This window comes from Schistocerca nitens, chromosome 8 (genome assembly GCF_023898315.1).
Source record: "Schistocerca nitens isolate TAMUIC-IGC-003100 chromosome 8, iqSchNite1.1, whole genome shotgun sequence".
NCBI lineage: Eukaryota > Metazoa > Arthropoda > Insecta > Orthoptera > Acrididae > Schistocerca > Schistocerca nitens.
In genome coordinates, this window is record NC_064621.1 from 379,422,326 (window position 1) to 379,437,205 (window position 14,880).

Consider the following 14,880-nt stretch of genomic DNA (forward strand, 5'->3'; position numbering starts at 1 on the left):
TACCAAACTCCTAATAAATAAAACTGCACTACAACGGTAACAACGATTGCCTCCATCTTCGATATATTGTACTGTTTCTTTACATTATTTGTTGTGTGAAGTGTGAGTGAAGCAATTTACTCTCTGTATAAGGAGTGGAAGTACATTTATTGCAAAACTAAAACTAAAGGTTTTAGTAAATTTAATGAAGAGGGAAACGCGGATTGTTCTTCAGACGAAGTTGACTTTTATTCAAAGAGAGGCGTGAGTATCAGGATGCATCCAACAAGGTTTTTCCCATCTGCAAGTTTCGAATTACTCACTCTGGATGAACTGTCGACGTTGTCATGCAAGCTATTAACTACGCAGTAGATTATAATCGACGCTCATATTTATATATCTCGAGATAACTCATAGGTAAAAGATAACATGATGCCCCTCTGTTTTTTATCTCTCTGTGCGTAAGAGGGAGGCAAAGCTCGGCGGCGCAAACTATTGATAAACCGACAAGCAAACGTTTTACTGGGAGACAGACGCCGGAGCTCGTAGTTGTGAGCACCGAACTCGTCGCTCCGGACACATTACAAGATGGCTTTGGCTGTGCTCGTGCTGGTGGCCTTCGTGGTCGCCGTTTCTGTGGCCTTCGTCCTCAAGAACTGGCGCCTGGTACGCTCCATAGAGAAGCTGCCGGGACCTTTGTTTCTTCCATTCGTGGGAACAACCTACTTATTCGCCTTTAGACCGCGAGAAGGTAAGATGTCGCTACAGGCAACGTAAGTACTGTACTTACATTATCTCTGTGGTACATTTCGCACAGCTGACAAGGTTGGAGTGAATCTTCTTGAGTCCTTTATCGCCACTATCATTTATTTCTCCCGTATACACCCCATCTCCTTTTAATATCACATATTCTCCAATACTTTCTTCTCTGCTTTCGGCAAATTGTACTACTGTATACCACTGTTATTTTTATTATTAGTCTACAACTTTCAAACTACAGAACCATTCTTTATTTTATGCCCTAATTTTTCGTTATGGCAAATGAACCAGTCTGGCACGCTGCCTGTCGTACCAACAAAATCTTAGAACTAACACAATTCGTAACTCTTAAGCACAGCTGAAATAATTGACGAAATTATAACTGAAATGAAAGCAACAATTAAAGCCAATCACTAAGGTACATACGTAACTGGAAACAAAGTAGGAGATTTCTTTCTCGCTCTCTTAGGTTTCACATGTAATTTGCACCTGTATTTCACTTTCTCATTTAATTATATGTAAAATTTAATCATCTATGAAACAAGTTTAGTCATATAAACAGATAGTGGTATGTGCACTGCCACGATAGCACTGCAGTGATTTCAAGCATTTGTGGAAACACCAAAAAAAAAAAGAGAATCCTGCTGTCCTCTAGAATTCAGTCCTGTTTTACCACAAAGCACTAAGGGCCCTTCATTATAAAATTTGGTAACTTTAATACAAAAATGGGAACATAAAATAAAGAACTGCACTCTAATAGGGAATATCAGAAGTATTAACAGAAGTGGTAGCTGTTTACGTTGGGAGAGTCTGCCGAAAACAACAACAAATTTTTCATTGACACAATTTTTAGAGCACTATATACCCATAGAGGACTAATATACATGTAATGGACTTCACAAAAACCAAATGGAACTAAAATTGAATTACAATTTTTTATCTAAAACTAAAGATATTTTAATTGTCCTAAATCACTTTTGAATGGCACGTTATTATAGACTCATGACACATGATGTGAAAACGTATACAAAACTGAAATGAAACAGAACTGTCGAATAGGCCACCACAGATGCCGACTATACGTGTATACCAGTGAAAAGGAAGCGATTCCGATTAAATTCAGCAATTTGTTAAGCATTCTGCAAAGTCATGGCTACGAAAGAGCAATTTCTTAACAAAAATACTTACTGTAAATGAACAACGTAATGTAGAAAGACAAGGAAAGAAAACAACCATTCAAATGTACAAAATAGCTATTGAATCGAAGTGTAAGTAGGTAATGATAGACTTTGGTGAATAAAATGAAACTGTTTAGAATTGTCTTCTAATGGAAGTAAGAAGTTACAATAAAAATTTGGTGGGAGCAAGTACTGAAAACAGTGAGTCTTTGTTTACTGCTTTGGCACAGTTCAGCCAGGGAATTGTTGTAGTATACACGATGACAGATTTGTTCACCCATTTTCTGCAAAGGTGGTAACGGTTCAGATGTTATTACACTCGCATGTACCATTAATAAGTTCACACTCGTCAGTGAAGGCGCTTTATTTGTTGACTCACGTATCATGACACCTCTGCAGAAGGAGACTGCAGGTACAATCTGTTTCAAAATATTGACTCTGTAGAAATATAAGCGGTCATGCCCCACCTCATTAACCAAAGAAACGTAAATTTGTGAACAAACTATTTGTTTATTTATTTTGCCTCCGGCAGCTAACGGCTGTTTAGCCAGCTAAACGTTGAATAACAGACATTTAGTACAGCCCATACGCTGATGACACAACAATGATACAAATACCACAACATATATTATTATTGTGGAACCGCATAACTGTGATGGAAGCTAACATGCAAAAACGTAATAATTAAAATCTATACGTTCGCTTCTGTATATTATTAACATATTTTGAGATTTGAGTACCTAGATCCCTATTTTCGATTTTGTGCATTTGTTTATAACATCCTGTGTCTCAAACATGAGAACTAGAGGCTACAGTGTAATATTTTTTAAGAAATTTGGGGTCGAATGAAAAGAACCACATAATAACTTACAAAGCAAAGAAAGATCGGAGACACATTACTACTTATTTCAGATAATAAATCATAATTACACTTTATGATAAGTGAGCCCATTGTTAATTTTTCAGTGTTTCAAGCTTTCACGTATTTTAACACTTTCTCTCTCGCTTTTTAACATTATCATGTTTTTTTGTTACTGTTTATCACAGAATATTTGTGTCTGAAAGTAGGTTTAATTTCAACTTGTAATCTTTCTGTGATTTTCTTTGAAAATCACACATCGTCTTTATTCATTTCTAGCATTTCTAGGCCAGTTCTCAAACCAGATGCATGTTATCTAATTTCATTCATTCATCTTCCTGTACATCCTTGCCGCAGTATTTTCTTGTCTCTTAGAATTCGGCAAGTAACTTAATTCATAACATTCTATCTGTAAGCCTCGCTACACGTCCCTCTCATCTCCAATTGCACTTTCATTGGAATCCTGGTAGTAATTTCGAATACATATCTCTCCATTAAGTGTCAAATACTCCTCAGTTTTTGAACTGTTTTCTGTTTTAATGCCCGTATTCATTGTCATAAATTAATGCTGGTGATACACACAGATATACGCCTTCCTTTTCACACACATCTGAAGCTCACTCTTGAAAACTTATCTTAGCTCACCAATAGTGCTCCACTCTTCTGTTCATTTCAGTTCTCTGAATTCAGCCACTTCGCGCAACTATCATATATCCAGATGTTCGTTAACTGGATCTATGACTTCATTTAGGGTTATTTTAACTGTGTTTCATAACCATTTTAAAACTTGTTGTATTAATTTTCTCTGTTCGTAGTTGAAATTTATCTATACTAGAAACAAATACTACAAACTCATGACCACGCATTACCCATATATTAAATTGTGAGATCTTCCCAAATTGTCTGTTTCGTTAACGTGAGATCGGGCTACGTAATGCCAAATGTTCAAAAGAGCCTTATCTTTCCTGAACATTTTAACGTAATAAGAGAACGTAAGAATGCTTGCTTATTGTGTATCGATGGGCATCTAGCCGCACAATCAATTCTAGTGCTGACTTAGTAATCGGAATCGTGTAGTAGAGAGGTCTCACAGAAAGCTCTTCTCCTGCTGGCTTGAAGATAACAGAATATGTCAGCTAATAGTTTGAAGAACCTGTTACTATAGAAATGCTTCTCAAATTCAGTATTTTACAGAGGGATTTGCGGTTCTAATTCCCTTTTAAGAGGACTTACAGCTGTTTCATAAGCAATAAATATGACGAATCAAAGTGTAAAACATCAGCTGCCGAAGACTTGGAAAATGTTGAAGGGTAAAGGAAGATAAGGAATACTGGTTTCATTGTGATTATCTACTGAAGCAAATTATACGAAGGTTTTTACTCTCTGGGTTCCTTGATTTCTACAGTAAAGAGAAGATTGGGTCGTGACGATTTTCTAAAGGATGACGCAGAATTATGATGATTATTTTCCCAAAGGAAAAGCCTGTAACAATGACCCGATACAAAGTTATGCCAACTTAGGAACACACCTTAGTCGTGTATTAGACTCTTACTCTTTTTAGTTCACAACCATGAAATTAAATACGTCTGGCGAATCTTGGATAAAGAAGACTGAATTTGCCTCTTTTCGTTGCAATACAGTAGATAAAGACTGTGAGAAGAATGATGTGGTACTATGTGGGTTTACATAACACTCTGGCAAGATTAATGCCAGCTGTATGAACAGTAAGCAGCACACCAGGCAATTCATCAATGAAAATTCATTACGAGGGGCACTACAATATTCTCCATCGTCCGTTCATTACACCGTAACCTTATTTGTTGACGACATTACTATACGTGTACCGAGTGATATAACCAACTTACATTACATATCGAGTATAATGCACATTTAGACACCGAGAAATGTGTTTATCGTAGGTCTGAAAAGAAAACAGAACTAAACTTATAGAAGAGGAAAGCATGGCTAACTCATCAATCCGAGCATCGCTTAGGCTTAAGTCTCACAAAGTAACTCATAGGATTTTCTCCGACAGCCATCTTCGAACAATTCACTGCAACTGAACCTTCGTTTTTGTCAAGCAACCGGTTAACTACGCGGAAGATTACACACGACGCCCTTATGACATTACCAAAGGGCTTCCCAATCTGACGAGTTGAGACGTTCTTCAGATAACTCGTCAGTGAAAATGACAAAATGGAGCTTATTTTTTATCTCCCTGTGCGTAAGAGGACGGCGAAGGTCAGCGACCCGAACTGTAGATAAAGTGACCAGCACACGATTTGCTGCCAGACACTGACCGGAGCCCCACTTTCGAGGGCCGAACTGAGCGTGACAGAGGTATCACCAAACATTGGTGATGTTGCTGGTGGTGGTGGTGGCGTACATGGTCGCCGTTTATGTGGCCAGCACCCTGAGGGCTCGGTACCTAATAAGGGCCATCGAAAAGTTGCTTAGACCCTTCCCTCTTCCATTCATTCGTAGCAACCACCAATGTTTTTACCTTGCGACCACGGGAAGGTAAGATGCCGCTATTAATAACACTATGCCTTCCTGACGCATGCTGCTACGCTGCCACAAAATCAAATGGCTCTGACCACTATGGGACGTAACATCTGAGGTCATCAGTTCCCTAGAACTCAGACCTACTTAAACCGAACTAACCTAAGGACATCACACACATCCATGCCCGAGGCAGGATTCGAACCTGCGACCGTAGCAGGAGCGTGGTTCCGGGCTGGAGCGCCTAGAACCGCACGGCCAGCGCGGCCGGCACGCTGCCACAGTTAAAATGACTCTCACACCATCCGGTGGGACTCCTATAATGTAATTTAATTTAAAAATGCTTTTATTCCAGTCTTTGATCACAGTATCAATTCTTTTGACGACGACCGGTTTCAGTCCGTAATGACCATCCTCAGATCTTTTTTACACCATGTCCTAAGGTGATAAGGCCATAATCGCATCGTCAAAACATATAAATATAATCAGTACAACATCAGACTGGAATAAAAAAGATTTGACAGTATTGGATCACTGTTCGTATACGCCACTATGTCGCAACACGTGAATTTAATTTATATACGCTTGATAGATTTTAATAAAGTGACGTAAAAACAAAAGAGAAATAACTCTAATAACTCTATGAACATTGTAATGTAATTTAATTTAACCCGACGCTGATCAGCAATCAGCAAACTAACTCAGTACACAGGGTGGTTACAGGATTATACAATTAATCGTCTCTCTCTTGAATTATCACAGATATTGCACAATATATATATATATATATATATATATATATATATATATATATATATATATATATATATTATATTCAAAAGTTTAGTTAAAACTCATGTATTCATAGCATCAGATAATACTTCGTAGATCCGTTCGATGTGAAGTAATAAAACCCGTAACTCCAGGTCGTGGTTTCGTCTCGAATACCAATGTAAGATAACAAGCATAATCATTTGCAGATGAAATCTCATACTAGAACTAGAATCCTGTGACCAGGCCTTTCTGCCTGGGATGTTATCTCACAACCTTGAGAAAGTCTGAAAGTGAAATATATTAAATTACATCTTCCTCAACATTGAGCTTGGCTTTTTTTCCGGTTTAACATGGATTCACATGTGCTGTGATATGGTATCAATAAAATCAGATTATCAGGTACATTCATACAGTTTAAATTAATTTTATGTCCGCCCCCGGTAGCTGAGTGGTCAGCGCGACAGTATGTCAATCGGAAGGGCTCTGGTTCGATTCCCGGCTGGGTCGGAGATTTTCTCCGCTCAGGGACTGGGTGTTGTGTTTTCCTAATCATCGTCATTTTATCCCCATCGACGCGCAAGTCGCCGAAGCGGCGTCAAATCGAAAAACTTGCAGCCGACGAATGGTCTACCCGACGGGAGACCCTAGCCACACGATATTTTTTTTTTTACTGAACGTTATTACCGACATTTTTCCAAAACGAAATTTTCTACAATTTCTGTTGAAAGCTTTGTGCAATTGTCTGGAATTTAAAAAACTAATTGGGCCAGGTAATTAATAGATTAAAATTTTTACGAAATTACATCATTGGTTCTCTCGACATTCTGGAATACTACTGCAGATACACGTCTGGGACATGTTTTACTAGATTCACCAGACCAATAACAACGAAATAAATGGAAATCGTGCTTTACTTTAACTTCTTGCAGTTTTGTTATGGCTTCATATTAGCAAAGTTGCTAATTTTCAGGCAAAATCCTTTACTAGCCGTAACTCCGTAACTAAACATTTGCGGACTTATATTTATATGAACTTTTATCTTTAGTTTTATTGATAGAATAGCACATCAAACCCCACGATGAACCATGGACCTTGCCGCTGGTGGGGAGGCTTGCGTGCCTCAACGATACAGGTAACCGTACTGTAGGTCCAACCACAACGGAGGGGTATCTGTTGAGAGGCCAGACAAACGTGTGGTTCCTGAAGAGGGGCAGTAGCCATTTCAGTAGTTTCAGGGGCAACAGTCTGGATGATTGACTGATCTGGCCTTGTAACACTAACCAAAATGGCCTTGCTGTTCTGGTACTGCGAACGGCTGAAAGCAAAGGGAAACTACAGCTGTAATTTTTCCCGAGGGCATGCAGCTTTACTGTATGATTAAATGATGATGGCGTCCTCTTGGGTAAAATAGTCCGGAGGTAAAATAGTCCCCCATTCGCATCTCCGGGCGGGGACTACTCAAGAGAATGTTGTTATCAGGAGAAAGAAAACTGGCGTTCTACGGACCGGAGCGTGGAATGTCAGATCCCTTAATCGGGCAGGTACGTTAGAAAATATAAAAAGGGAAATGGATAGGTTAAAGTTAGATATAGTGGGAATTAGTGAAGTTCGGTGGCAGGGGGCAAGACTTCTGGTCAGGTAAATACAGGGTTATAAATACAATATCAAATAGGGGTAATGCAGTAGTAGGTTCAATAATGAATAGAAAAATAAGCGTACGGATAAGCTACTACAAACATCATAGTGAACGCATTATTGTGGCCAAGACAGACACGAAGCCCACGCCTACTACAGTAGTACAAGTTTATATGCCAACTAGCTCTGCAGATGACGAAGAAATTGAAGAAATGTATGATGAGATAAAAGAAGTTATTCAGGTAGTGAAGGGAGACGAAAATCTAATAGTCATGGGTGACTGGAATTCGTCAGCAGGAAAAGGGAGAGAAGGAAGCATAGTAGGTGAATATGGATTGGGGCTAAGAAATGAAAGAGGAAGCCGCCTGGTAGAATTTTGCGCAGAGCATAACTTAATCATAGCTAATACTTGGTTTATAATCATGAAAGAAGGGTGTATACATGGAAGAACCCTGGAGATACTAAAAGTTATCAGATTGATTATATAATGGTAAGGCAGAGATTTAGGAAACAGGTTTTAAATTGTAAGACATTTCCAGGGGCAGTTTTGGACTCTGACCACAATCTATTGCTTATGAACTGTAGGTTAAAACTGAAGAAATTGCAAAAAGGTGGGAATTTAAGGAGATGGGACCTGGATAAACTGAAAGAACCAGAGTTTGTACAGAGTTTCAGGGAGAGCATAAGGGAACAATTGACAGGAATGGGGGAAGAAATACAGTAGAAGAAGAATGGGTAGCTTTGAGGGATGAAACAGTGAAGGCAGCAGAGGATCAAATACGTAAAAAGACGAGGGCTAGTAGAAACCCTTGGGTAACAGAAGAAATATTGAATTTAATTGATGAAAGGAGAAAATATAAAAATGCAGTAAATGAAGCGTAACAGAAGAAATATTGAATTTAATTGATGAAAGGAGAAAATTTAAAAATGCAGTACATGAAGCAGGCAAAAAGGAATACAAACGTCTCAAAAATGATATCGACAGGAAGTGCAAAATGGCTAAGCAGGGATGGCTAGAGGACAAATGTAAGGATGTAGAGGCTTATCTCACTAGGGGTAAGATAGATACTGCCTACAGGAACATTAAAGAGACCTTTGGAGAAAGTAGAACCACTTGCATGAATATCAAGAGCTTTGATGGAAACCCAGTTCTAAGCAAAGAAGGGAAAGCAGAAAGGTGGAAGGAGTATATAGATTGCCTATACAAGGGCGATGTACTTGAGGACAATATTATGGAAATGGAAGAGGACGTAGATGAAGACGAAATGGGAGATAAGATACTGCGTGAAGAGTTTGACAGAGCACTGAAAGACCTGAGTCGAAACACGGCCCCCGGAGTAGACAACATTCCATTAGAACTACTGACAACCTTGGGATAGCCAGTCCTGACCAAACTCTACCATCTGGTGAGCAAGATGTATGAGACAGGCGAAATACCCTCTGACTTCAAGAATAATACAATAATCCCAATCCCAAAGAAAGCAGGTGTTGACAGATGTGAAAATTACCGAACTATCGGTTTAATAAGTCACAGCTGCAGAATACTAACGCGAATTCTTTACAGACGAATGGAAAAACTGATAGAAGCCGACCTCGGGGAAGATCAGTTTGGATTCCGTAGAAATGTTGGAATACTTGAGGCAATACTGACCCTACGACTTAACTTAGAAGAAAGGTTAAGGAAAGGCAAATCTACGTTTCTAGCATTTGTAGACTTAGAGAAAGCTTTTGACGATGTAGATTGGAATACTCTATTTCTAATTCTGAAAGTGGCAGGGGTAAAATACAGAGAGCGAAAGGCTATTTACAATTTGTACATAAAGCAGATGGCAGTTATAATAGTCGAGGAGTATGAAAGGGAAGCAGTGGTTGGGAAGGGAGTGAGACAGGGTTGTAGCCTATCCCCGATGTTATTCAATCTGTATACTGAGCAAGCAATAAAGGAAACAAAAGAAAAGTTCGGAGTAGGTATTAAAATCTATGGAGAAGAAATAAACGCTTTGAGGTTCGCCGATGACATTGTAATTCTGTCAGAGACAACAAAGAACTTGGAACAGCAGTTGAACGGAATGGACAGTGTCTTGAAAGGAGGGTATAAGATGAACATCAACAAAAGCAAAACAAGGATAATGGAATGTAGTCGAATTAAGTCGTGTGATGCTGAGGGAGTTAGTTTAGGAAATGAGACACTTAAAGTAGTAAAGGAGTTTAGCTATTTGGGGAGCAAAATAACTGATGATGGTCGAAGTAGAGAGGATATAGAATGTAGACTGGCAATGGCTAGGAAAGCGTTTCTGAAGAAGAAAAATTTGTTAACATCGAGTATAGATTTAAAGTATTTGTATGGAGTGTAGCCATGTATGGAAGTGAAACATGGACGGTAAATAGTTTAGACAAGAAGAGAATAGAAGCTTTCGAAATGTGGTGCTACAGAAGAATGCTGAAGATTAGACGGGTTGATCACATAACTAATGAGGAGGTATTTAATAGAATTGGAGAGAAGAGGAGCTTGTGGCACAACTTGACTAGAAGAAGGGATCGGTTGGTAGGACATGTTCTGAGGCATCAAGGGATCACCAATTTAGTATTGGAGGGCCACGTGGAGGGTAAAAATCGTAGAGGGAGACCAAGAGATGAATACACTAAGTAGATTCAGAAGGATGTAGGCGGCAGTAGGTACTGGGAGATGAAGAAGCTTGCACAGGATAGAGTTGCATGGAGAGCTGCATCAAACCAGTCTCAGGACTGAAGACCACAACAACAACAACAACACATCAAAATATTTGCATATCTTCTTGAATGACCTTGTATATGGGTACATCACGTAATTATTGCTGTAGTACTGAATAGAACAATGGAGACATGAAATTTTGTGGTAGAGCTTAAGTAAAAGGAGAGATCGGTTGACAGGACACATTCTGACACGTCAAGGGATCACAAATTTAGTATTGGAGGAAAGGGTGGGGGTAAAAATTGTAGAGAGAGACCAAGAGATGGATACAATAAGCAGATGCAGAAAGATGTATGTTCTTCGGAGATGAAGAGGCTTGCAGAAGCTTGCACAGGATAGAGTAGCCCTGAGAGCTGCATCAAATCAGTCTTTGGACTGAATACCATAACACCAACATTGCGCAGAAAGAAACCAGAGTTCCACCATCACCTTTTGCATTTTATCAATGTATTATTATCACAAGATTTAGATTTGTATTCATTTTAATGTCCGCCACGGTAGTTGAAAGGTCAGTGCCGCTGAGTGCCTGGGGGGGGGGGGGGCACCCGGATTCGATTCCCGGTACTGCCACGTAGGCCTGCTGTTGTTTTGGTTGGAGGACTGGGACCGAGTGCGCTCAGTCTTGTGAGGCCAGCAGAGGAGCGACTCGGCCATGTTGTAGCGTTTCAAATGTCAAGGACTGGGAGAGGGATGTGCTGACCACATGGCCGGCCATACCGCACCCAACGGGGTTGCTGGTTGAGAGTGACTCGGCGGTCGATCGTGCCAGTTTGGCTCGTCTAGGACCCAAACAAGAACCTTACCTTTCTTTTCTTTCATTTAAATGGCAAAGGGATGGCTGAAGAACGGTATTTTGGCCTCCCTTAGAGAGGTATCAACCTTACCTTTCTTTCATTTAAATGGCAAGGGGATGGCTGAAGAACGGTATTTTGGCCTCCCTTAGAGAGGTATCACACCTTACCTTTCTTTTCTTTCATTTAAATGGCAAAGGGATGGCTGAAGAACGGTATTTTGGCCTCCCTTAGAGAGGTATCAACCTTACCTTTCTTTCATTTAAATGGCAAGGGGATCGCTGAAGAACGGTATTTTGGCCTCCCTTAGAGAGGTATCACCCGTTGGCGTTCGTCTTGGGATCTTGGGCTGTCGTTTATTTAGTGAGTTTCTCACATTTCGACAGCGCGAGAGATTGATATTCTTCAAGATGAACACTCTTTTGCTGGTGGTAGACTAAAGGAAATGGATGGTGAATCTTTGACACAGCCGCCGTTCATGTTGGCGAAACATCGAGAAGATCAAGTAGAATAGGTTGGACGAAGATTCCGATACAACGACAAAGAGGAGAAACGTCAAATAGTGATCATGAAAACCTGAAAAAATCTGTAATTAGAAAGAGGTAGGTGACCGTTAGTTAAATTGTTAGACCCACTGGTCCAGGTGGTGCCTTTTTCAAACTTCCTTTAAAGCTCTAGAAATGGATTGACATCACATCGTGAACTTACATGAGTGCTTGTAGCCCATAGTGTTTTGTACAGTGTTTTGAGAGCATTCAGTGAAATGAACAGAAAGAAATTCGTATAAGTAAACAGACTGCTTCCCTACAATCACCGAGGACGACCGAGGGTAACATCCTTATCAGATCTACTGATAACCATCAGCACTATGAGGTATTACTAGGAAGTTATTTACTAGGAAGTTATCGACTTACCCCAAGCTTGTGCCGCTGGGGACAAGTATTCACGAATTTTATGTCACAACTATTCCTGCCTGTCTCAGCCAAATATTAACCTAATTTAATTCCTCCCGTCATTGGACTTCTAATCATTCAGATCTGTGTCACCACTAACACACCACGATTAAGGATGGCCGACGACATAGACTAGCTGTCAAATCTTGTATAACTGTGCAGGAAGGTGAAGTAACACTGTGTGCAGGTTTGGGGGAAAAACCAGTGGGCCTTACTGAAAGGCGTTTTTTTAAGTCATCACTCTTCTGACTAGTTTGATACGGCCTACCACAAATTCCTCTCCTGTCCCAACATTTGCATCTCAGAGTAGCACTTGCGACCTACGTTCGCCGTTATTTGCTAGACGTATTCGAATCTCAGTTTTCTTCTACAGTTTTTACCCTCTACAGATCCCTCTAATGCCGTGTAAGTTATTCGCTGATGTCTTAATAGATCTCCTACCTTACTGTCCCTTCTTCTGACAGTGTTTCCCATACAGACTCTTCATTCCTTACCTTACCAGTCCACCTAATTTTCAACAATCTACTGCTGGACCACATCTCTAATGCTTCGATTTGCTTCTTTTCCAGGTTTCCGAAGTCCTCGTTTTACTACCATGCAATGCTGTGCCCCAAACATACATTCTCAGACATTTCCTCAGGTTGAGGCCCATATTTTATACCAGTAGACGTCTCTTTGCCAGACATGACTTTGTTGCCAGTGCAGTGGCAGACACATGCTCTAGGGGTAGTGTCTTTGATTAGTAACCAAACGTCCTCGGTACCGCATTCGATGACAAACCACCCCTGGAGGCGGACGAATCAGCAATCATAAACGGCATGAGGATGCAGAAGGCAATGGAAGCCACTACATTACAGACGCATAATATGTGTAAACAGGACATGGAGACAGTATTTGAAAAAAGTGAAATGATGATCTCTCCATTGGCGAAAGATTCCGAACTAGTCCCCGTTTCGGGTCTACAGGAGAAGACTGCGAAGGGGGAGGTGACCAAGCCAAAAAGAATGAATAGCCAAGGAAAGGATAACGTTCTACGATTCGGGGCATGGAGTGCCAGGAGTCTGAATGCGATAGAGAAGCAAGAAATTATAAAAAAGCAAATACTGAGCCTCAATCTAGTTGTATGGAGATCAGTGAAGTGTCCCAAATAAAAGAACTTTACGTCTGTAACGTTATTTTCAACCTCTGCCGTAGTGAATGGTTCTGAATACGTAGTATAATGTTTTCTAGATGCTTTTACAGTTGTAAAATAAAAACAGTAAGAGCTGAAAGCTAGGGTGACCTCATTTAAATAGTCGTATGTTAATTAATTATATCTGCACTGCCGTAATAGTACTGCAATACAGCCATATTTAATGACATAAGCAAATTTTTTCATGACTTTATGCAATGCACTTAGACGAATTTTTTTCTTGTGCTTTTCCGTAAAAACTTACATCCTGTACTGATATTAATATTTCATTATCAGGTGACAAATAGCAAATTTTAACACAAAATTAAGACTTAAAGTAAGGAGCAGTACTCTAGTTTGCATCTTTGGGAGTGATAATAAAATTAGCAACAACTTAAATTAATGGAATGGCCGTTAAGTGTCAGAAGGTCTGCCCTTCACACGTCATTATATCAGAAGAAACCAAGAATAGAATGGACTTGGCAAGGAGTAAAGAGAACGAAAATTTAATTACATAATTTTTATCAAAAAATAGGGAGACTGTACTAAGGTTAACGGTTTTGAGCAACTTTTGAATTGCTGGCGACTATAGACTCATAAGATAAACATGAAAACAGACACACGTTTGGAAAGACTCATAGAACGGTAAGGTATGTTGATTACTACAATACATTTGTGAACAGGAGGGAATAACAGATCAAATACAGCAATACGTTTATGGCCTTAGAAAATAAAAACGTTTCAGCTATCGATGAGAATAGTAATTGGTTAACAAAGGAACTTATGCAAACAGCAAAATGTACGAGAATAGTCAAAGAGTGGAATTCCTCAAGTACAACAAATCAGTTAGTAAAGCACAATTGTAACACGACGACTTCTAGGACCAGCTTATTGACAGTGGACCACTTCCAAATAATAACTGACATTATAGGACGAAGAAATGAGAGTGCATTATCATTTAACCAGGGATTCAGTAATTTTGAGAACCACTGACTCAGCTCCTGCATTATCTTAAATGATGCTGTGTAACGTAACTGTCTTGTCTGTTGCAGAATTGACGAACGTGTTCGACCGCATGAGTAAACAGTACTGGCCGATGTTTCGTACTTGGCTTGGCCACACCCCCGAAGTTCACCTTATGAAGGCAGAATACGTTGAGGTAGGTAGCTGAAATAATTTTGTCCGTCTCTTGTACTTTATCAATCCCGCCATTATTGTGAGCACTGAATTCCTACATGTTGTTGTTTTTGTGGACTTCAGCTCGGAGACGGGTTTAATGCAGATGTCCATGGTACTCTATCCTGTGGAAGCCTCTTCATATCCAAATAACTACTGCAACCAATATCCTTCAGAATGGGCTTAGCATGTTCATCTCTTCCTCTCCCTCTACAATTTTTACCATCCATGCTTCCCTCCAGTACTAAGTTGGTGATCTCTTGATGCCTCAGAAAATATCTTCTTCTTGTCTAAACTGTTTACCGCCCATGTTTCACTTTCATACACGGCTACACTCCATACAAATACTTCCAGGACAGACTTCATGACTCT

The 14,880-nt window shown here is 39.8% G+C and overlaps 1 protein-coding gene across 1 annotated transcript in view; it reads left to right on the forward strand.

Annotated features, from left to right (window-relative positions):
- Window positions 1-490: 490 nt before the first annotated feature.
- LOC126198724 (cytochrome P450 4C1-like) overlaps window positions 491-14,880 on the forward strand; it is a 39,925-nt gene continuing 25,535 nt past the window's right edge. Inside the window, exons 1-2 of the mRNA XM_049935244.1 lie at window positions 491-730; window positions 14,385-14,491. Coding sequence (XP_049791201.1) covers window positions 568-730; window positions 14,385-14,491 — 270 coding nt within the window. The 5' untranslated portion in view covers window positions 491-567. The remainder of the gene's footprint in view (window positions 731-14,384; window positions 14,492-14,880) is intronic.